The 23,370-nt window shown below is 43.6% G+C and overlaps 1 protein-coding gene across 5 annotated transcripts in view; it reads left to right on the top strand.

Annotated features, from left to right (window-relative positions):
- Positions 1-23,370, top strand: part of APLP2 (amyloid beta precursor like protein 2) — a 75,580-nt gene that overhangs the window by 27,115 nt on the left and 25,095 nt on the right. For all 5 annotated transcript variants that reach the window (XM_050921593.1, XM_050921597.1, XM_050921594.1 and 2 more), the window contains 2 exons: positions 19,457-19,630; positions 20,701-20,830. In XM_050921593.1, the coding sequence (XP_050777550.1) occupies positions 19,457-19,630; positions 20,701-20,830 (304 nt within the window). The remainder of the gene's footprint in view (positions 1-19,456; positions 19,631-20,700; positions 20,831-23,370) is intronic.

Genomic DNA, 23,370 nt, shown 5'->3' with positions numbered 1-23,370 from the left:
CACTTAATCCGTAAGAGCTTCAGCAGGTGGTTTAGCAGCCATTAATGCTATTCCCAGAGTTTTGCTAATATTAGTGAAGCCTATACACCAAGGAAAGCGTAAGTCATGTTAACTTTCAGCTTGGTTAATAATGGAAAAGCAAATGGCTTCACCTTTCTGAAGCTGCTTGACTTAAGAACACACTTGCTAAAGGTAATAAGATAGCAGCATTAAGTTGGTTGTGCACCAGAGACCTTCTAGGTTTCATGGGGGATCTGTAGTCACTGAGTAAGATGGGTGTCCAAGGATCTGAAACTGCTCTGGATGACTTTACTTTTCAAGATAAAGTATACATAAAGTGGTGGTTAAGATAATTCTACAATTTCCATCTCCTTGTGCAGTGTGTTACTGAAGAAAATGGATATTGGTAAAAGGTTTGAGCATTCCCCACCCTTTCCTTGGAGTAGTCTCTGATTCCTGCTTTAATAGGGCTTTGGTTTATAAAATAAATGTAACTTATTCTCTTCAAGTAAGTACACAGTTCAGAATAAGACATCGTTGGCTTCTCTCTGGATCAGATAATTCCTGTGGGAAAGCAGTAATAGACTAATTACACAGATTGGTGAAATGAGGGGCTGGGGACTAATCCAGGCTGAGCCATTGGTTATGACCTTGGGCCGGTCACTTGAATTTTTACTATAGTTCAGCAGTAAAATAGGTCCTCTTCATGTACATGCTGCATATGACCTGGCTTTCCTGTAGGTAAAAAGCACTTCAACAGAACAAGCCAGCAAGGTTATTTAAAAAGGGAGATTGTTCACTGCTTGCTTGCTTGTATTGTGGCAATACAATATGAAGAAAACTTCAGCACTTGTAAGTGAGAAAGTTGGTGGCTTTATTGGTAAGTTGCATAGGATCTCCCAGGGTTGGGATAGTGTTTGCTAGCTCTCTGCACAGCACTCTTCTCACACTGTGTCCTTTAGGGTAGATCTGATGTAATCTTCACTGTCCTCCTGGTTACCCTTCAGCTCTGAAAGCCTGCAATATTTGCCACTGAATCTAAAGACAGCACTTTTGAGTTGGGCAATATTTGTTCAAGGAATGTTCCAGTTCTGTTGATCCGGACTCAGCCTCTCTACAGGAATTGTAGAGGATGCTGAAGGAACTTTGTTATGCAACCTTCAGTGTGCAGTGAAGGCTATGCTGAACCATGTTGTGGCTCAGTCGCCACTGGCTGAGGCTAATTTACTCAGCTGCTTACAGTACCAATTTGCCTATCTGTACTTTGCAGTTCCAGAGTGAAAATATCTGGTGGGCAGATTATCTGCCCAGTGACTCAAGAATACTTGGTTTATGGAGCATAATAAACTAGAGTAGGTGGGGAAATAATTTTCCACCGCCTCCAATTAACACACTCTAAAGAGTGAATGTTCATAGGCTTACAAATCTCTATCTCTCTAGCCCGAAAGGCAAAGCAGGATGCAGAAGCAGCAAAGAATGTACCAAGTCCTGAGGACTCCTCATATATTATATTATGCACTATCTGCTGCATATGCAAATATCAAGTGTTAGTGTCTTCAAACACTGTATCAAGCCTGTGTATTGATAACAAAACTGAGAGGAAATTTTAATTTCAACTGCAGCTCCTGCATTCAGTTCCAATTAGCTGTTTGTACTGTATTCCCCATCACAAAAGTTAGTAAGGGACAAAAGATGAAAATCTCCACCTCTTCCAGCAAGTTAAAATAAGCCAAAGACTACTTTGCTGCCGTCTAAATTCACAAGCAAACACGGGCCAGTATTATCAGCTCACACCAGATCTGCTTGTGGACAGTAATTCTTCCTGTCTTGGACCCCTGCCCATGTGCATTATTGTAATTATCAGCAATTTAAAACAAAAAAAGCAATAAAGCTAGGATGAGCTGCTAGTCTGTAGATTTACTGCCTGCTGTGTCAGGCATTAGTCTTCCTTGGTTCCAGCCACGAAGCCTGCTAAATAAAGGCCGGAAGAGCAGCTTGGAAAAACAAAGCACGAAACACAATTTGAAGCACAAAGCAAGTTGTCTGTTAACAAGAAGTTATAAATGCCCCAAATCCCACTAAAATTGGTGAATTTCAACCATTACATTCACACAGTAAAGTGTAAAATCCCTCTTTCTCCCCCTTTCCCATTAAAATGTCAGCTTCCTGAATGCTTGCCTGCCCTAACCCATCATTTCACAGGCAACATAAAATGCAATTGCATTTTACAGGCATTTGAATACTTGAAGGCTCTTCTGGACCCTACTGTATACATTGTGCCCTGGAAGGGTTCAGTCCTACATCACAAACCCAGGGGTTCTGCTTTTTCCTAAAAGCTTCAGATTTTAACCTCAGATTGGACTGAAGCAGTTGAAGCTGTATCCAGTAGACGCATTTGTCCATTTTTGTTTATAATCTCATCCAGGACCAGCCTCCTCTGGAGGTCAGGGAACCACATGCGCTCCAGCCATATGGGTGGCAGGAACATGCCACTTGTAACTGCGTGCCAAAAACTAGATGAATCATATGCAAACAGCTGATACCTTGGTTGGTGCTACCAAGGAAGGGGGTAAAGTATTTGGTATAAAAAGAGATGAATACATGAGCATTAAAGATTGCTTTCTTAGCAAAAAATCCCACACTTCTCAATTCTGCTAAGCAGTGTATTTTATCTTTGCTTCAAAGGAACTGCTAGTATTCCCCAGTGCATTTAAATGAGTTCGTCTTGTATCCTCCCAATACATGGATATTACATCACCATAGGAAGGGCTGCAATTGTGACAACTCCCTTGGTTGGACTTTAGACTAGAATAGGAAATACAATTAAAAAAAAACCTTATAAATGTGGAATTTGTGATTTACTTAATATAGGATCTATTGTATTGATGGAATAAATAGGCCTCAAGAGTCAAAGATGTTAACCTAACCCAGTCACTGTCCAACATAAGTTTTAAACAAGGTTTGGGGTGGTGGTGTCGTGCTGATAGGAAAGATTGTGAGCCAGTCTCAAGGCAGGCTGTCAGAAAACAGGGGCAGACTCCCCAGACTGGTGGTGTAGTGTATTGTATTTCATCAAACCAGTAACAAATGTTAACTCCTAGATCACTATACCAGTCTTATCATGGAGTCTTAGGCCTTGTCTACACTACAAAGTTGCAGCGCTGGTGAGGGGGTTACAGTGCTGCAACTTAGGATGTGTACACACCTGCAGGGCATTACCAGCGCTGCAACTCCCTGTTTGCAGCGCTGGCCGTACACCCGGTAGTGCCTCGGGTGTAGAGGATCCAGTGCTGGATCACCAGCGCTGGTCATCAGGTGTAGACACTCACCAGCGTTTTTGTTGACCTCCATGGAATAAGCAGGTATCCCCGCGGTGTGCTCTGGCGTTCCCCGACCCCCCCCCCCTCCAAGCAGGTCTCCTTCCCCGCGGTGTGCAACAGCGCTGCAGCGTGGCCACATCTAACACCACTTGCAGCGCTGGTTGCTGTAAGTGTGGCCACTCTGCAGCGCTGGCCCTATACAGCTGTACTAATACAGCTGTAACAACCAGCGCTGCAAAACTGTAGATGTAGACATACCCTCAGACTGCTCCTTAGATCCTCCAGCCTATCTTGCCACTCAGACAAACTGAGCTTTTGTGATAAAAGGATATTAAAACAAAAATTCACACCACATCAGGTTTCTCCAGTCCCAAATGATCAGTCACTTATCCAGATCAGTTGGTACTTTGGCTCTCACACCAAAGACAATGCTGACAGTTAAATCTTTGGTTAGTTTACTAGAGAACTGTTAGCTAAGAAAAATAAATGAGTTATTGAGGTTAAAGCAGGTCAAACAAAATTAACAGGTGAGTCAGGGCTTGTCTACATCAGAAAGTTGCAGCGCTGGTGAGGGAGTTACAGCGCTGCAACTTAGGAGGTGTACACATCTGCAGGGCACCACCAGCGCTGCAACTCCCTGTTTGCAGCGCTGGCCGTACTCCCGTTTTGTCTCGGGTGTAGAGGATCCAGCGCTGGTGATCCAGCGCTGGTAATCAAGTATAGTCACTTACCAGCGCTTTTCTTGACCTCCGTGGAATAAGCAGGTATCCCAGCATACCTGAGGAAGCCTCTGGTAATCAAGCTGGTCTCCTTCCCCGGCTTGCTCTCGCGTTCCCCGAACCCCGAGCAAGCAGGTCTCCTTCCCTGAGGTTTGCTGGGTGGTTCCGGGAAGGCGAGAGCAAACCGGGGAAGGAGACCAGCTTCGCCGCGGTTTGCTCTCGCGTTCCGCGAACCCCGAGCAAGCAGGTCTCCTTCCCTGAGGTTTGCTGGGTGGTTCCGGGAAGGCGAGAGCAAACCGGGAAAGGAGACCAGCTTCGCCGCGGTTTGCTCTCGCGTTCCGCGAACCACCCTTCAAACCGCAGGGAAGGAGACCTGCTTGTTCGGGGAACGCGAGAGCAAACTGCGGCGAAGCTGGTCTCCTTCCCCGGTTTGCTCTCGCGTTCGCCGAACCCCCGAGCAAGCAGGTCTCCTTCCCTGCGGTTTGCAGGGTGGTTCGCGGAACGCGAGAGCAAACCGCGGCGAAGCTGGTCTCCTTCCCCGGTTTGCTCTCGCGTTCGCCGAACCCCCGAGCAAGCAGGTCTCCTTCCCTGCGGTTTGCAGGGTGGTTCGCGGAACGCGAGAGCAAACCGCGGCGAAGCTGGTCTCCTTCCCCGGTTTGCTCTCGCCTTCCCCCAAACCCCTTGAAGCCGCCCAACAGCGCTGCAGTGTGGCCACATCTAACACCACTTGCAGCGCTGGTTGCTGTAAGTGTGGCCACTCTGCAGCGCTGGCCCTATACAGCTGTACTAATACAGCTGTAACAACCAGCGCTGCAAAATTTTAGATGTAGACATGGCCTCAGTTTGTAAATCCAAAACTATAGCAGAGATGTAGTAGTCTGTTGCCCAAAGTCTTTTCTGGGAACCCAGATGTTTCTGGAGATCTCTGCTTTGCATTTGATACTTTCCCTGTACGAGTCCAAACAATCAGATAAAGGATCTTCCTTTGAATCAGTACTGTAGTTGCTTCTCCAGACAACAGTCTGCACAGACTTCACCCACGTGGGCCAGTGAATTACCATTATCAAACACAATGGCCCTTGCTTTGAAGTTAGCACTCTTCTTCTTTTTTACTTTTCCAAGCCTCCAATCACATTTGATGAGCAATTTAATTACCAGGATATACATAATATAAAAGATAGTATAGTAGCAAACAACCACCCTTCATTAGTTTTCATGAAAGTTTACGCATCAAGAACATGTTCATCTTAACACTAACATACCCTTTTGATCTAGGGTTAACTAATTACTGGGATATACATATTGTAATGCACTAGCAGTCAATAGGTTATAGATAAGTGAAGACAATGCCACTAACCTTTTCCTTTGAACTAAACTCATGCACCAGTTAATTGGTCTGATTATGTTTCTATACCTTTTGATGCTCCTTTTGATTTCTATTGGCATATGAGAGAATTAACCTGCAGCCCTGTCCTGAGCTGGCACCAGGGTAGAGGGCTTCACAGTGGTAAACAGAGAGCTTGACCTGCGGAGTACCATGGCGCAAACACCATTACAAATCCTTATCTTTTATTAAACATACAGAAAAGAAGAAAAAACAAAGCATTTTAAATGTGAAGTATTCTATAAGGCTTTCACTTTAACAGCTGTCCTTGTTCACTTTCCCTTTGGCTGGAGAAACATTTTAGAAAGCAAAATTTTCTTGTTTGACATTCTTTTAGATGGTATCGGAGATGGTGGTAACTGTCCTTCCTAGGGAAAGGAAGTTAATTGAGATGGGCTGGAGCTGTTTCATCTTTTAGGAAACGTTAGACAAACACAAGGAAGAGAAAAAAGCAGTAAAGATAGAAAATGCAGCTTCTGTGTGATGCTGACTTTCACTTGCAACATCATTGCTGGGAAAACACAGGCCCAGCAGAGACTTATCAGTCACTCTGAGACCTGGCAAACTTGTACCAGCCTCCAGCTATTTTAGGGCATTGCTTTTAACTGCTTCTCTAGTCACAGACTGACAGTGTTGCGTAATAAGCAGTGCTGTCTGGCCGAGCCCAAGTCTTAGAAGGAAAAAATGGGACAGGGAAAGAAGAAACAAGACGGGAAAGGAAAAATATACATAGTGGCTAGACGGTTTCACATCCCAGGTAGTGCTTGCCATTTAGCTGGAGTCAGCAGAGGTGTGCAGTGTCCTCTGGCTTCCTCTTTCTGGCATGGTCTGGTCAGGACATGCTCTATTTTTTTCTTTATTTTTTGAAGATACAGATGAAGAAGATCCCAGGGGAATGATGGAGGCTGCAGTCATGATGCTGAATCTTGCTCCAGCAGCCAATCTTTCTCCTAAGGGAGTGATGGGTGGAATAGCCCATCCTCTCATTATTTTGTCCACCAGTTAGGCCTAGTTTTTGACAGTTTTTTTTCATCTCGCTGTCCTGTTTACCAGGCATGCAATTCATTATTAACTTAGTCCTTGAATTATATCTGTAGTCTTTTTGTTTGTCCTAATTCACTGTCTCTCTTTTGCAGTTTTTCCATCAAGACTTCTCTTACAGGTTATTGTGACACTTGATAAGGTAAAAAAGTGAATGGAAGTTTGTGTCCTCGCCTGGAAAAATTTGTCGCCCCCATTATTACAGCAGGTCTGTGCAGCAGCTTGGTGGAGAAATCCCTGCATTTTGCTGCATACTGTGAAGTATGAGTCAAGCTGTATTGTGTACACTAACTTATCAGCAATATTACTGCCTGGCGGTTGTGCTCTGGCTTAATAATTAAAGAGAAACAGCAGTGATGGATTCCAGTACTCTGAAGCTAAATGAAGATGTATCACATGCAAGCTGAAATTTTGGAACTTAATATCTGTTTCTGTTTTGTATCACCATAACAGTAATTGGTTCTGGTGCCTCAATGCTGCCATTCCCTGCAGGAAACCCAGTCTGTTGACATACAAGCCAAGCCAGCAAAGGGCTATACGCTTTCTTCTGAAGTGCTGAGTACCCTCAATAGCCATTGTTCTGTATATGATCTGTGGCCACTCAAGCCCTCATAATTAGGGCCCTACGAATTTGTGATCCATTTTGGTCAATTTCACAATCATAGGATTTTAAAAATCGTAAATCTTATGGTGTTAACTATTTAGATCTGAAAGTTCACAGTGTTGTAGTGGAGGTATCCTGACGCAAAAAGGAGTTGTGGGTGGGGGGTTGCAAGAGGTTATTGTAGAGGGGGTTGCAGTGTTGCTACCCTTACTTCTGCCTTTAGCACTGGGCAGCTGGAGAGCAGTGGATGCTGGCCAGGAGTCCAGCTCTGAAGGCAGACCTGCTGCCAGCAGCAGTGCAGAAGTAAGGATGACATAGTATGGTATTGCCACCCTTACTTCTGTGCTGCTGCCTGCAGAACTGGGCCCTCAGTCCGCAGCCGCTGTTTCTGGCCATCCAGCTCTGAAGGCAGAAGTGCAGAAGAAATGGTGGTATGATACGGTATTGCCACCTTTACTTCTTTACTGCTGCTGGAGGGGTGCTGCTTTCAGAACTGGGCATCGCCTACGGCCACGGCTTTCCGGCCGCCCAGCTCTGAAGGCAGTACAGAAGTAAGGGTGGCAATACTGTGACCCCCCCCCCCAAATAACCTTGCGACACCCCCTCCCTCCTGTGTCTCCCTCTTGGGTTAGGACTCCCAGTGTAAGAAATACTGGTCTCCCTTGTGAAATCTGTATAGTATAGGGCAGGAGTTGGCCACCTATGGCACACGTGCCAAAGGCGGCACACAAACTGGTTTTCAGGGGCACTCATACTGCCTGGGTCCTGGCCACCGGTCTGGGGGGCTCTGCATTTTAATTTAATTTTAAATGAAGCTTCTTAAACATTTTTAAAGTCTTATTTACTTTACATACAACAATAGTTTAGTTATTTAGTATAGACTTATAGAAGGAGACCTTGTAAAGCCATTAAAATGTATTACTGGCATGCAAAACCTTAAATCAGAGTGAATAAATGAAGACTCGGCACACCACTTCTGAAAGGTTGCCGAACCCTGGTATAGGGTAAAAGCACACAAGACCGGATTTCATAAGGAGAGGAGATTCGTGGTCTGTGATGCGTTTTCATGGCTGTGAACTTGGTGTGGTCCTCCTCATAATTTGTGACCAGAGGCTTTTCTTGGTTGTTTACAAATATTCGAGGCTAGAGTTCGAGTAACTTCCGTTTACTAGAAAAATCTCCGGTGGTCTTATCCAACATGTCAAAATCTGTGCTCCTATAATGAGGGTGTTGTTCAGTTAATAGGTAAACTTGAAACAAAAGAAGCGTGCTTTAGTTTTCCTACTCGTATCCTTAAAAGGGTTAGATAAACTTTAACAGTAGTGTAGTTCAGTTCTAAGATATGCGGTAACTGCATCTTTTGCCTTGGGGTGTCACCTGATCATCTGTGAACTAGGAATGAATCTTTCCTCCGTGTACAGAACTGCAAAATCAGCTGTGCGCAGATACTGGGCTAGATGGACCAGTGGACTACTCTGGCATACCAAATTGGAGGTTTCTGTTGTGAAATCAGTTTTTCTTATTGGTACTAAAATCTTCATAAAATTAGCATTTGAATGAATAAGGTGACAAGTTTAAACAGTCTCAAAGTATGGCAGCTAACTGTTAAATTAAACATAATTAGAAATTTAAAACCTTTTCCAACTTACTGGTTCAAGTAATAATGGTAAAATAAACTTTATTTGCCCTGATGAGAGCCTGTGCATGCAGATCTTGTCCACTATATAATAGACGTGACAATATGTCTGACTTCCAGTTAGGGCACACTGCAAATGCAGAATGTAACACTTGATATAACTTTACTATCTTGACACTGATTTTGAATCCAAGTGCTGTTCAAAAAGTGTGATCAAGAGCTAACAATTCTCAATAGCAAATGCTCCAGATTACGTCTTTGAAAGCAGTATGCTGCATCAATAAATCTTGTTTGAGGGGAAAAATGAATCCGAGCTCCTGTGCTTCTCCTTTTTGGTCTGGTTTTGTGGGACTATAATCTGGGACTTGCTTACTACTGTCAGATGACGATGATTGGATACCCACCTGTAACATTAATCTTAGAAAATTCAGAATGTAGTTGAATTTGACTTTCTGCAGACGTGCTGCTGGTAGAGCAACTCTCAGTTCCTGTTTCAACAAGCAAGGCATAATGCCTTTCCATTGACAAAGGGGAAATTTAGCTACTCTTCTATCTTGATGAAAAAATCCCCTGATCTGCCCAGAGTTCTACATTAGAAAAGAAAACGATAATTTCATTACTTTCTCTGCGTTTCCCACTTCCACATACACGAAGTTGAAGCCTGCTGAAGAATTGGGACAGAAACCAGTCTGTAGTTTCCACTGACAAAATTATCTGCCTTGAGGGCATATTTACACTACAGACACTATACCAGTATAGCTATGTCACTGTGGCTATGTCAGCATAATCCTGTAGTTTTATGCTGCCTACGCTGACAAGAGGGGTTTTCCGTCTGACCACCATCTCCCTAAATGACAATAGCTGCCGTTACACTGGAGGCTACGTTGGCATAACTGTGTCTGTTCCAGGTATGGATTTTATTACACTCCTGACTGACAGAGCTGTGTCAACCTAAATTAAGTGTAAACCAGACTGTAGTTTCTGAAATGGCTGAGAGCCCCTTCGGAACCGGCAAGAACAGAGGTTTGCACTCCACATGTTGAGTTTCCTTGTTTGGGATCCAAAGTAAAACTTTGCAAGTGTGGGATTTTACCAGGTTTTTTGTTAAAACTGGTGTAGTATTTGAATTAGACTTGGACTTCTCAAAAATCAGGAGGTGTCTGGAGAGTGAAGGATTTCGCAGTGGCTTAACTGTGCATATAAATTGGCTTTTACTAGTATGCTAAAGGGCTGACCATACTAGCATTATGTAATAGCCCCTTAAAGCAACATGCTTTGGGGCCTGTTGCATGCTACCAATAGAGGCAATGTTACCACAGAAGTGATATCCATGATGAGTTTAGAACCTCATTAGTCCCAGTGGAAAAGCTAACCAACTCTGTGCTTTTATTGCCACCGAACGCAATATTTACCAAGCCCCAGGAACATGGATTCTGTACCAAAATACATCTGTGCACTTCCCGTTTATTTCCCTTAAATGTCTACGTCTGTGCAGATGCTAGTGCACATAGCACCTAACTGCGTTATTTAGCTAGTAGGATCATTCCAGTCTGACACTGAAATACTACTACCTAGGCAAGGGGATTGAAACCAATGGAACTTTGATCCACTGGAGACACTACATGCAAAATAGGCTGAGATGAGTAAAGGAAAAGCTTTCAAGGGGAGCCCTGTCATGTCTGCTTGACTCTGTAAACACATTGCTAGATATTTCAGTCCTTGAGTGGTGTCTGAAATTGGAACTTATTGCCCCATTTTGCATGTGGTACAGTTGGAGAGAGGACTTGGTAGTTGTCTGTACCAAGTGGAGTGTTGCATATTGGAGCTCTGGTGTTGCATTTGCTGTTAGAGGCTGGAATTGATCCAGTGAGGGTGTATTAAAAAAAAAATGTGCATGTTAAAGCTAGCTGAAATGGGCATCAAGCCCACCTGGAGTTCTCTCCCTAAGCAGTTGCTTCTCCCACCATTTTCTGGCCCTGTCAATCAAAACTGCTTCCTGTAGCTAAGCACTATTGGCAAGGCTCACTTCAATCTGTAAAATCTTTCCCTTCCTGCTGGTATGTTGCCTGTGAATATTAACAGTGAAATCTGGCCGCGCCAGCTCTGAAATCACCATTTAGGTCTGTGGTATATTGTAAGCCTCAATTTAGTTTTATTAAATTAACAATGCTGTTTGAAGATTGATTAGAATTGTCCCTTTAAAGAACAGGATGATCAGCTTGAAAAGTCTGTCAAACCCTTCCCTCTGAGCACCAAAGAGCCATACTTAGTGCTCTCAGCCATGCTGCACATGCAGTAACAACTAGCTGCTCAGTCTCGCTACAGTACTGTCTAGCCAATGAAAGGGTGGCATCTGCTGCAACATTAATAATTGATAAGGCTTTGAAATGACATGGAGAATGTTAACAGTTCTTTTGAAAAAAATCAAGTTAAAGCGTCACACTCTAGTCCTTCAGAGGAGGTCACATCACCTGAGTTGACTTCTGCTCCATTCCACCTACCTGTGTATGCTTTACTAGACAAGGAGTTGGAGGACTCGATTCTGGTACCTCTCTGAATCTCAAGTACATGTTCCAAGGGCCTTCCATTTTTAGGGCTAAAACACAAGCTGTTGGAAAGCAGGCCTGCTGGTTTCTGGAACCTAAACAAGTTTGGGAGTTGTACAGCATTATTACAAAAAGCAGCTCAACTGCATAACTAAGATCAGACTCTTCACTAAAAAGCAGTATAGGTATATGAACTGCTTGCCCCTGAGAGTGAGGTTATGAATGCCTTGTTAATTTCTGGCCATCACATCACGAGTTTTGGCTGAAATGGAAAGGGCCCAAAGAAGAACAGATGACTGTACTGTCGGAGAAAAACTTAGTGTTTACTTTTCGGTTGGGTACAGCAAAGTTAGATGCTTTATTCTGTTTAGCAGCTGCAGCAGGGAGAGAATGCACTAGGACACAGGGTCTTCTTTGTTTTAAGACAGGTCTCTCAACAGGTAAACAATTAGAGCAAGCATTTATACTTTAGTTATAGACAACAATAAGCAACAGCTTCATTTTCTTTATATATAGGCCATTTTGATATTTTATTTTTATTTAGACGCCAGTCTGTTTTATTATTGACACAAGGTCGCAACAATTTTTTACAGTCTTCTTACTTGCTTTGTACAATTTTTGCTTTTACAAATTTCACATTAGTAGGGTTACAGCTAGTCTAACTCTTGCTAAGAGAGACTATCATGCATTAAGATTTTCTACAAATCCCTGTCAGTTCTTTTTTTACTTCTACAGTACTTTCAGAAGCCTTTGCGTACTTATAACAATTTAGACCGTTCCACTTGGAGGTTGGTTGGGCACTCCCGTACACCATTGCTTTACCACAGTTTCCCAAGCTTAACTCATAGGCAGGTCAAGGAACTTAGTTAACTAGTTGACCTGAAATCCTCTGACCAGTGATGTTAAAGTGCAGTTTATGGATTAAACACTTTCAACCTTGGAAAGTGCACTAGAAACCTTTCAAAAACTGGGTTACAAAATTACATAGAAAAAGGGAAGAAGTGAGGGAAATCAATGGTAAGTCATTTAGTAACCTAGAGAGCAAGCTGAGGGTGTCTTCATAGCTGTTACCCCATGTTATTTGGAGTGTTTGTGTTAAGGCTCCTGTTACGGATGTTTGTCCTATCTTGCTAATGGGAGAAAAGCATTTAATAGCTTTTTTTTTTTTTTTTTTTTTTTTTTTTTTTTACAAGGGATGAGCAAGACTGACCTATCTTCAGCGTGCCTGGTTGCCTCTTCATTTTGAAGGTTGCCCACCTACTTTGTAAAGATTCTCTCTGTGGCCAGAGTGCTACAGTTGAATAGCTATATCACTTCCCTGTCCTATAGTCCTCTCAAATGCCTCTAAAAGGTCTACCCAGTTGGGACCAAGGCTAATAAAAATGGATGTTGCTGTTTAACAGAGTGGAACAAAACTCATGAGAAAAATGCGTGTCTTCAACTTGCTGTCCACTCTGCAATTTGGAACTGGTCATTCTCCTACATGAGTGCCAAAGCACATGTGTAGGAAAGAAATTCTTCCCCTCAACTCCTTCCCTCCAGCATGACCCTCTTGTAAAACCGATACCAGTAAGCTGCCTGGCCTTAACTTAGCTGAACTCCCTTCACACTAACTTCAAAACATCCATGAAATGGAGAGCTCAGGGCTGGCAGGCTCTAGTGGATTGTTACAAAACTATCTGAGGCCAAATATCAGTGTGGAGATGCTTTTGTTTTATTTTTGTCCAGTTTTGTGAGTGCTTTCAAATGTGTACGTTCAGTACATACTATGTTCTCTCATCACAAGTAGGGCAAGATACAAATGCGAAAATAGTTAAACCTCTACGATTTTGCTGCGAGTGGAGGGTGACTGAATGGCTCCCATCTCTGAACCTTATCCACAGAGCTTCTGCCTGGGGTTTAAGACAACTTGTGCATACCATACAAGTTCATTAAGTTATTGGAGCAACTGTGCAATCCATGAAAGTCTTCCATGTGATTAAAAGTGATGCAATCAACTTTTTGAGCAAGTGACTACACTAGTTTTATTTGGCTGTGAATTAAGTTTTAGAATATTCCAAGTAACTATGGTAACAGCACTCCACTGATAAGCAAGCTATTTAAACAATCTGAGGAGGAAAGAGATCTTTGCCATAGTACCAAGGTAGTAAGCTGAAAAGACAGCAAATATAAATGCATACCATCAGTATTCAGAGGCAGCGTGTTCTTGAGTTGTAGATGTCTATATTTGAACAAGGTGTGTGTGTGTGTATGCATACAGAAGTTCATGTGGACCGATTTAGTCTCCCACATCTTTCTGCTTATCAAGGTGGTATCAGGGCATCCCCTCACATACAGTTGCCTACTCATATTTGGTGTACTTGTTCTGAGGCAACTGCTTTCAAATACAGTGCCCTGATACTGATCTGTATGACTTCGAGTTCCTTCAGACATATGTAGTCCATGCATAACGCAAATACTGCATTCTGTTCTGGTGCTACCTAGCATTCCAGACACATTCCGTCTCAAATTTCTGTAGACAATAGATGCTATTGATCTATTTGTGAATTGTTGGATCGGTTGGCTAGCATGGTCTCCAAATGACAGGTTAATTATGCACCTGTGGAAAGCCAAACATAAATGTCAGTTTCTGCAACACAGTAAGTCTTGTGCACTACGGAAAGCATTAGAGCCAGGATGGGAGCAGGTAGGGTCACGTAATGAGCTTATAAACCAGAAGGCAGTGCGTCTTGTTGCATAGTATGGTGTCTCAGACATAAGCTGGGAGAGTCTTAAGTGTAAGAGGCGTCCTGTACATCATGGGTTGCTTGTGATAAACATGATACGTCAGGGGCATGGAGTAGATTTGCTGGTTTTATTTTAGTATTTTTTACTTTGGTTCCTCTCACACAGAGTTCTGCCAATGATGTTTCAAGTTGACTAAATAGTATTTTTCCCCTGCTAATTGGTTTATCCTACAATAGGCCACTGTGGAACTGATGGGATCTGACAGGCTGGCCCCATGAGAAGATTGACCTTTGCCTGGGCAGATAGGAGATTGATACTTATAGAATTTTGTATCCAGGCCTGTCTGTTCATACGAATGCATAGCAACAATGGTGCTAGGGAGTGGGAGAGAAGAGAGGTTGTAGGAACCATCATACAACCGCCTTGGACTTCTGCCACATCTCCCTTTTCACCCCCAAAAGAAGCTTCGAGTCAGTATAACACTTTTTTTTTGTATGGTTGAGGGACACTCTTCACTGTATAGCCTCATTATTGAATTCCTCATTCAGTGGTCTACAGTGGTCTTGTCAGCTGGGGAACCTAACTGGTGTGTTCCCATAGGAGAAGCCATTCCCTGCTTTTGCAATCTTTTGTTCGTCTTGGTGAGGGTTTTCCTGGGTATGTAGTTGGGATGTAGTAAGCCATTACAGTTGTGTTTTTGTTTTGTTTTTTTTAGTTCCATGAGATTTGGGTACCTAACACCCTTTTATGTTTGTCTTGAAAATGCCAGCCTTCACTTCTCTAAAACAGAGATCTACCTCACAGTATGATGGGAGGGAGCATCAGTTCATGGCTTTGTTCTGTTTAACCATGTATATTGTACAATAAAGGAGCCCAGAGGAGAGGCTAAATCCAAGTGTGGAAATGCTGTGGTTTAGATGGAAGGAGGATGCTACCATAGTAAGGAAGGCCAGGACTTTCCAGGGTTTGTATAGTAGTAGCAGAAACTGCCATGCTGGTCTTTTGACTCAGCACTCTGATACTGTTTTTTGAGTGGTGTGGTGGTTGGGGTTTTTTGGCCATTGTGTTCAAATGCTCCATACAATCAGATGAAACAGCCACTCTCTGGTACCCAGAAGGGAGGGGCCCTTCAGGGATAACCATAGTAGAGGAGTTGATCTTGAGTCCAAGCAACTGAAGGTTATGAAGTGCTGTCTTTTTTTTTCGTCTTTTTTTTTCCCCTGGATGTGAGAGATCTGTTTGCATATACACTACTGGCCAGAGGCAGGTAAGTTTTGTGGTGCCCTGTTCCCCCCAGCCCTGCCCCCATTCCGCACCCCCCTCTCCCTGCCCAAGCTTCCAAGACCAGAGAAGGTCTGTCCCTCAGGGCTGCAGCAGGGAGCCAGAGTTCCTCCAGTCCCAGGCCATAGCCAGTGTCCAGGTGCTGGGGTGTGCCCTGCCCTTCCTGGTGCTTCTGCTGCAGAACAGGGTGCGGGCACTGGGCTGGGCATGCCCCACCTAGTGCTTGTCTGCAGGGGGCAGAGCACCCATTTTTCTAGGGGCCCCAGTTGGCTGTGGCTCCATGGGCCCATTGGCTAATTTGCTACTGGTCCTGTCAACAAATCGGTATGACTGCTCCTGTGGAGTGCATTGCAGGTATTGCCAGGGCCCTGTCTCGCTGGAGGAGGTTGCATCTTCTAGGGTGGTTACTTAGTACTCTGGAATGTGACACCAGAGTAGAAGAATAGCAATTGAAGCTTCTCTCAACTGCTGCCTCCCCTTACACCTCTAGGGGTATCAACACTGCAATACAACACCTATGGCTGACCCACATCGGCTGACTCAAGCTTACAGGGCTTGGGCTTTGAGGTTGTAAAATTGCAGTGTAGACATCCGCTCTCAAGGAACTGATAAGCATCTATTCTGTCCACAAAAGAAGCTGGAACAAACCAATGAATTATATAGAGCAGATCTTATTTGCCATCTGCTACAGCACAGGCCCATAAGTTAATTATAAGAGGCCCAGACATCTACCCTACAACTTTATAGCCCCACAGCCTGATCCTGGAGAGTCTGAGTTGCCTGATACAGGCCAGCTGTGAGTGTTTTATTGCAGTGTAGACATACTCTAAGTGGACAGGATGGGCAAGGGAGGGGTCATTCTTGGGGGCCTTGCTCCATCTCAGCCTTCCATGAAAGAAACACAACCCAGTCACTTAAACCTTCTCTTATCTTTTGAGACAGTGGCTAAGCTATAAATTTGCACTCTTCTTCTTTTCCCCCCTCCCCCCCCCACATTTAGTTAAGTTTTGGATGTGTGGTCTCTATTCTGTGAGATGGCAAATAAGATCCTGCTTTAAATAGCAATTCATTTGTTCATTTGTGCTAGCTTGGTTTGTTGACAGAATGGATGCTTATCAGTTGCTAGCATGTAAATTACAGACTAAAATAGTTTTTAGAGATTGTTGGACAGGGCTCATGTTGAGCTGTAGCAGGATCGGAAATATTTTTGTGTTAGCAGTGTCCTGTTCCTGGAATATGGATATTAACAGGATTTGTATTGAGTGGAACTTGGTGCTGTCTTCCCTCCCATCTCCAGTCATCTTAGCCAAAACTTGGCTTCCATGTTAGTCTGTAGTGTAGATGCTGAAGCACAGACTTCTAAACATGGAGTCTAGAGATGCGTGTCCCACAGACCTGTGTCTGTGCTATGCTGCTAAATTAATCTGGATGATTGGCACGCATCTTAGCCTAGCTCAGGTGCAAGCAGCCCCACTGCAAATGCCTGCTTCAATTACTGTGTCTTGAGTGTTTCTGCATTGGTCCTTGTGTGTTTGAGGGTATATCCCATGGGGTTTTGTGCTGAGGCGTGGTCTAAACTACAAAGTTAAGCTGAATAAGCTGCCTTGCATTGACCTAGTTATGCATGTGTCTACACTTAAAGTTGTATCCACTGACGTATGCTCCATTACGCTGGCATAATAGCACCATCTTCCCAAGAGCTGTTGAGCCATGATTGATCTATTGAGATTGACACAGTGTGAATGTGGAAGCTATTAACTTTTGACCCTAACAGTCCTCCAGCAGCTGTCCCAAAATGCTTGACACTGACTCCTCTGGTTACAGTTATGAACTCTGCTGTCCAGGGGTAATGGGGACCAGAAGGCTCCCTCCTTCTGAAAGCCCCGCCAAGTTTTGAAATGCCTTTTTCTGATTGCCCAGCTAGGGGAGCCCACCCAATAGCTCTCCATTGTTGTGCCCAACTGTCCAACCAGTCATCCCAGCTACATGATCCAGACACGCTCTGGCTTGGAGTAGACAGATATTAGATCTCCTGGGCCTGTGGGGAGAAGAGGCTGTGCGAGCCCAGCTATAGACCAACTGTAGTAACATGGGCGTCTATGAGCGGATGGCAAGGGGGATGCAGTAGAGAGAGTATGACAGGGATCAGCTGCAGTGCTGTACGAAAGTAAAAGAACTGTGGCAGATCAGGAGGCCAACAGTTGATTGTGTCTTGATATGCTGCAGCGTGGCTAGTCATATTGAAAGCACCCACTTAATTGAGGATACATTTTGATAAACTCATAGGATCAGTGACAAACACTGTAATGAACATATGCATGGCAGGCACAACAAAATTAATAGTTGCCTTATTAGTGTTACATTCATAGATTTTCACCAAGCACCACACAATTTGTATCAGGCCTCCAAATTGCAAGAGCACGGTATACTACAAGTATCAGAGGGCTAGCTGTGTTAGTCTGAATCTGTAAAAGCAACCAAGAGTCCTGTGGCACCTTACAGACTAACAGACGTATTGGAGCATGAGCTTTCGTGGGTGCATGTCATCCGACAAAGTGGATATTCCCCCACGAAAGCTCATGCTCCAATACGTCTGTTAGTCTGTAAGGTGCCACAGGACTCTTGGTTGAGTATATACCACAAGGCATTACTGTGGGTTGCTGTTTTAAAGTGCTTTTTCAAAGCCTCTCTGAGCTCTTCTGATAGCCCTTGTATCTGACTGTTCAAACATACTAGACAGCTGCTCCACCATCTACTTCTATCCCATTGACATTTCTTCCCCCTGTGGATCACAGGTAATTGTAGATGCTTGTGGCCATATCAGGAAAAATGTGTAAATGTTGAGTTGACGGTATCTCCTAAATGCCAACAGTATGCTCATTGCTATGCAATTCTTGCCTCAAGATGTGTTGCTATATCTTCTCTGGTAGTGATTCAGAAGGGGAGTCTGTGTGACTAGTCATTATGCAGGCTAGTTTCACTAATATATCACAACTGGTGGCTGCCTGCGGCTTGATGCAGTTGAAGTCTTCACTTGATTGTTCAACTGCCTGCTTTAAATTTACTCTTGTTGACATAGGTTAATAGGGACCTGTAGGCAACGGAGTGTGAACAGTAGAGTGTGTGTGTGCGCGAGTGTGTGCTTGGAAGGTTAAACGTGCGGGGAAGGTTAGTGGCCTGAAGCCACAGTGTCTGCTAGGGAAAAGGAGCCCTGAGGCAATAATGCTTCTTCTCTAATTGCTGCTAGTCCCCTTGTCTGAAACACTTATAACGAATCTCCATGTTCAGTGCTTGAATTGCTTTAGAATTGGGAGTGAGTTTTGTGGTCCACCTGCCTTAGCCACCTCACTTTACAACGGCTATTAAAAAATAAGCAGGATGTTGAATTTCCAGTATAACTCCGGCCTGATCAGTTTAAAAACTTAGTTGCATGTTGAGTCTGCCTAATCCCCTCCTCTTGCACAGTTAGCAAGGTTTCAGAAGCATCACCCTGAGCTTTCATTTCATTGATACATTTGCTGTGTGCCCAGATGATGGGTGTGGACTGGCATGTGCTGCAAGTTTCGTATCGTGACTCCAATCTCAGGTGGTGGTGGATGGAGTGGACAATGGAATTTTGCATCAAGGTTGTGCCAATACAAATATCCACAGGAATGCACTGAAGGAGGGAGGGGATGGCAGGCTTTGTCGAGTTGAAGTAGCAGCTCCTTGGCTCTTGTACCATGTACTTTATGGGGGCTGACTCTCTTTAACTTCAAAAAAACAGATTGAGTCTCAAACACCCTCTTCTCTCCCCCCCCCCATTCGATTTCTCAGCACCAGCCGGTTTAAAACTCTGAGCAGAGTATAATTGCTGTTGGGTGTGTTTCAAGAGCCCTTGCTGGGTATTTCTAACCAAGGCCTTTCCCATGTTAACTGTTAACATCACTTTTCCTCTGTGTTGGTGTTTGGAGGTGAGCTCTTGAATCTCTCCAGAAGTCTGTGCCCCAAAGTGTGTTCTGGAATCTGCAAATGACTTGTACTGTACTGGTCTTGAGTAAACTATCTAATGCTGTGGAATGATAGAGGAAGGGTGGCAAGGCTTTAAAGAAAACTTCGTACCCCTTTTAAAGGTGACTAAAACAACTCTAGTTCTCTGAAGCACATGAAACTAATTGCTTCATATGAAGAAACAGTATCTTCATCTCTCTCTTAATAGGCGCTTGCAGCCAATGCTGGAACAGGATTTGCTGTGGCTGAGCCTCAGATTGCCATGTTCTGTGGGAAGCTAAACATGCATGTGAATATCCAGACTGGGAAATGGGAGCCTGATACTTCTGGGACCAAGAGCTGCTTTGGAACAAAGGAAGAAGTTCTACAATACTGTGAGGAGGTGAGGAGATTCTGCTCTGGAGCTGAGCTTTAACTGCTTTCCAGATAATTGTGACTCTTCTGGTAAATCATCACTTGAGTTCCCCATCTAGTATGTTTGCTGGGTGAAAGCTCAAACAGAAGACTTACTTTACCACTGTGGCATGCTGTTTCCATAATTTGAACGTCAGTGTAGAGTTGAAAACCAAAAAAGTTATCTTGAGTCTTTGAGAAAAGGCTCATCTGGGTATTTACTTAGGCTGGGATTTTCAAAGAAGCTGAAGTGAGCTAGGTAGCTGCTAAGTCTCATTAAAATTCAGTGGGACTTGGGTGCCTAATTCCTTTGGGGTCCTTTGGTCATTCTTTATGACCAAAACCAACATGTACACTTAAATCAGAATATGTGCAAAATGGTGTAACCGCTGTCAGGATTCCAAGACCGCGTTCCATATTGACTCTAAATATTTGAAATTCAGTCTTGTTGTGGGCATTACATTCAGGCTGACCCAAAGCTGCTAAATATTAGGAAAACGTCTTTATGAAAATGTTGTTGACAGTGTTTGAAAGGTTTTTATTTCTTTTTACAAACTTCCCTTCCCTCTCCAATATGCTCTAGATACTCAGCCTGGCAAAATCTATTTATCCCCTGATCTAAGATGAGGAACGCTGACAAGCAAATAACTTGTAATTTTTTAAATTTTATTTATTTTGGGTAGCATGATGCAGGTGGTAGAACAGACTGTGGCTGGGCTGCTAAACTTTCATGACTATTTTACAAGGCTCATAACTAGTACTGCATCTCGTTTACATAGCGCTAACTAAATATAAGCCAGTGTCTAGACTTGTGGAGAACTTCAAGACATAGCAATCATATTAATGCATTTTACATCTTTGGTTTCCTTAACCCAGTTAAGGTGAATGAGCTTGCTTTAGTTTAGAGAAGCAGTTGGTTTCATGTTTTTCCTCCCCCCAAACCCCCCCCCCCCAGTATTGCTCATTGAGTACTTTTATTATGTCACTTTCTGTTTTTGCCAGTGTTAGCATGCATGTATCTTGGTCTCGGTTTTTTAGCATATGGGTTTTTTTGAACAGATCTATCCAGAGCTTCCGATTACAAATGTGGTAGAAGCCAACCAACCAGTCAGCATTGACAACTGGTGTAAGAAAGGCAAGAAGCAGTGCAAGGGCCACACCCACATTGTTGTGCCCTACAAGTGTCTTGGTAAGTACTTAATGTGGAGCAGGCCTCCAGTGAGGGAAATAACTCATTCAAACATCTTTTCCCTTAGAGAGCAGAGGTCACTATCTGGTTTGCTAGGAGAAGAAACCGACCTCAAGGGTTTTCACGTCAGATCCCCACTTTTGTGTCTAGGTTTCTCTTTAAAAAAAAAAAAAAAAAAAAAAAAAAATTTAGAAGATGAAATCCTATACACTCTTCCACAGATCAACAGCTTGTTAACTTTGTGTTGTAATAATAGTGACTGGTATGGAAAAGGAATTCCCCCCTGTCCCCACCTTTATGCTATGGGCATAAAACCCGAAGTCTGTTATACTAGTATCACAAACTCTGGGCTTTAATACTCTGATCCTATTTCTGTGAAGCTTTAATGTTTTGTTTCCTTGGAGACTCAAATGCTCAGGTGCGTTCGTATTCCCTGCTTTGGTCTTGGCAAGACATCTCTATTTTTTTAGGCTATTTATATCTAGCTGTTTCAAATGGTTCCTCATTCTTGTGACTGGAATCCAAAATGTCTTCTGTTTTAACTGCAGTTGACCCCTAGACGTGACATGATTGACTAAAGCGTACTTATTGCTGAGTCTATCGATGAGGCAAGATGTCTAGCTTTTTTGCAGCCAAGGCTTTTGACCCGTGACTTGTCCCTACTCCCGTAAGCACATTCTGCCCACCCCAAGAGTTACCAGCAGACTGAACTTGGTCCAACTTCTTGTCTGTTTTTTGCTGAAGCAGACTTGCTCAGCTACTTGGAACAAATTCTATCCTATGTCATCGAACACTGTTAGTTGCAATAGGGCTTCATAGGAAGTGCTATAAGAATCAGTTTTTCCTCCTAAAGTGCTTCAAAGGATTTTTGCATCCATTTGAGGACTGAATGCAGTTAGAGTCTAGTTAAGTAAAGTAGATCCACAGGATTACAGGGCTGTTTTGCCTTTCTGTGTAACATCTTTCATAAGAGGATCTCAAAGCACTTCACAAACACTAATACCCTCCTCCCAAGGGTGTTTCGATACTAAATGTATTATCCTTACTTTACACATGGGGAAACTGAGGTACAGAGGATAAATGACCTGTCCATGGTTATTCTGAGTGCCTCTCACAGAAGTGAGAATGAAAGCCAGGTCTCCTAATGGCCGGCCTACTCCATAAGACACAAGGCAATCCTTCCTCAGGACTGACCTTCAACTACGAACCAAGGTTTTAAAGATGCCTGTACTATAGGACTCTGTCCAACATTTGACCTGTTTTAAATCTGCTGGGTAATTCCTCCTCTCTCATAAACATACCCTAGCCAGCATCTTGCCAGCTCTGAAGCCTGTAGACAATTAGGTCAGTTTCGAAGCAGTGCGGACATACAAGTAAATATCTTGGTTTAAAGTAGAGCATGTAAAGACTGTCAGGCTTTGGCGGACAGGTCAGTCAATGGCTGTTACCCAAGAAGGTCAGGGATGTAATCCCATGCTCTGGGTGTCCCGAAATCTCCAACTGCCAGAAACTGGGACTGGACAGCAGGGGATGGGTCACTCAAAATTGCCCTGTTCTCTTCATTCCCTCTGAAACATCTGGCACTGGTCACTGTCGGAAGGCAGAATACTGGACTGGAAGGACCTTTGGTCTGACCTAGTTTGACCGTTCTTGTGAAAATGAAGGCCCAGCATGTAGGACAACTTTTTATTTTTGTTTTCCCAGTTTCAAGTGATGGGGTGTTTCTTCAGATAAAACACACCTTCATTATTAGGATAGATTTCTAAAATCATTGGTAAACAAATGACCTGTGCCCTGGGAACGAAGGTCTGATCTGATTCCAATTAAAGTACCTATTGTTTTCATGTACAAGGTACTTCTGTGTTCCATTTGTTGCTTCTCTTCCATGCTGCACTAATCCTCTGTCCACCTTCAGATCGATCTCACTACCAGGTGAAGATAAACTATTTTGTGCACTGTAGATGAGGTTTTTTAGTTTCTTAGAGATTGAGATGAGACCCTCTTAGCACTGTCACTAAACTGTAAAATAAACTTAACAATAGGATGATGGGTGCAGGACTGAGTTTGGTGAAGTGTGAAAAAGCAAACTGCTGAAAATTCTGGTGAAGCTGTTAGCAGGGAAATGCCTGACCTGGGTGGCTCTGATCTCTGAGGGTACGTCTATATAGCAGTTAAGCAGCTGGCCCATGTCAGCTGACTTGAGCTTGCTGTGCTAGGGCTGTGGAGCTGTAGAATTGTTATGTAGACGTTTGAGCTCAGGCTGGGAGAGGGGAGAGTGTCCCAGAGCCTGGGCTCCAGCTCAAGCCCTAATGTCTGCCCAGCAATTTTTAACCCTACAGCTTGAGCCCAAACCAGCTGACGCTGGCTATCCATGGCTGTGCTGCAGGACTGTCTTATGCTAGTGAAGATGTACCCTGAAAAGGGAGAGCATTATAAACACTGGGGCAAATATTGCATAACATAGACTGTGGATGTGTTCTGTTCTTAAATTGTGTCCATCCTTCAGTAGAGGACATAACCTTAAACTTATAAGGGATGGT

Source organism: Gopherus flavomarginatus, chromosome 13, assembly GCF_025201925.1.
Source record: "Gopherus flavomarginatus isolate rGopFla2 chromosome 13, rGopFla2.mat.asm, whole genome shotgun sequence".
Taxonomy (NCBI): domain Eukaryota; kingdom Metazoa; phylum Chordata; order Testudines; family Testudinidae; genus Gopherus; species Gopherus flavomarginatus.
This window is presented reverse-complemented; position numbering and strand designations above follow the sequence as displayed.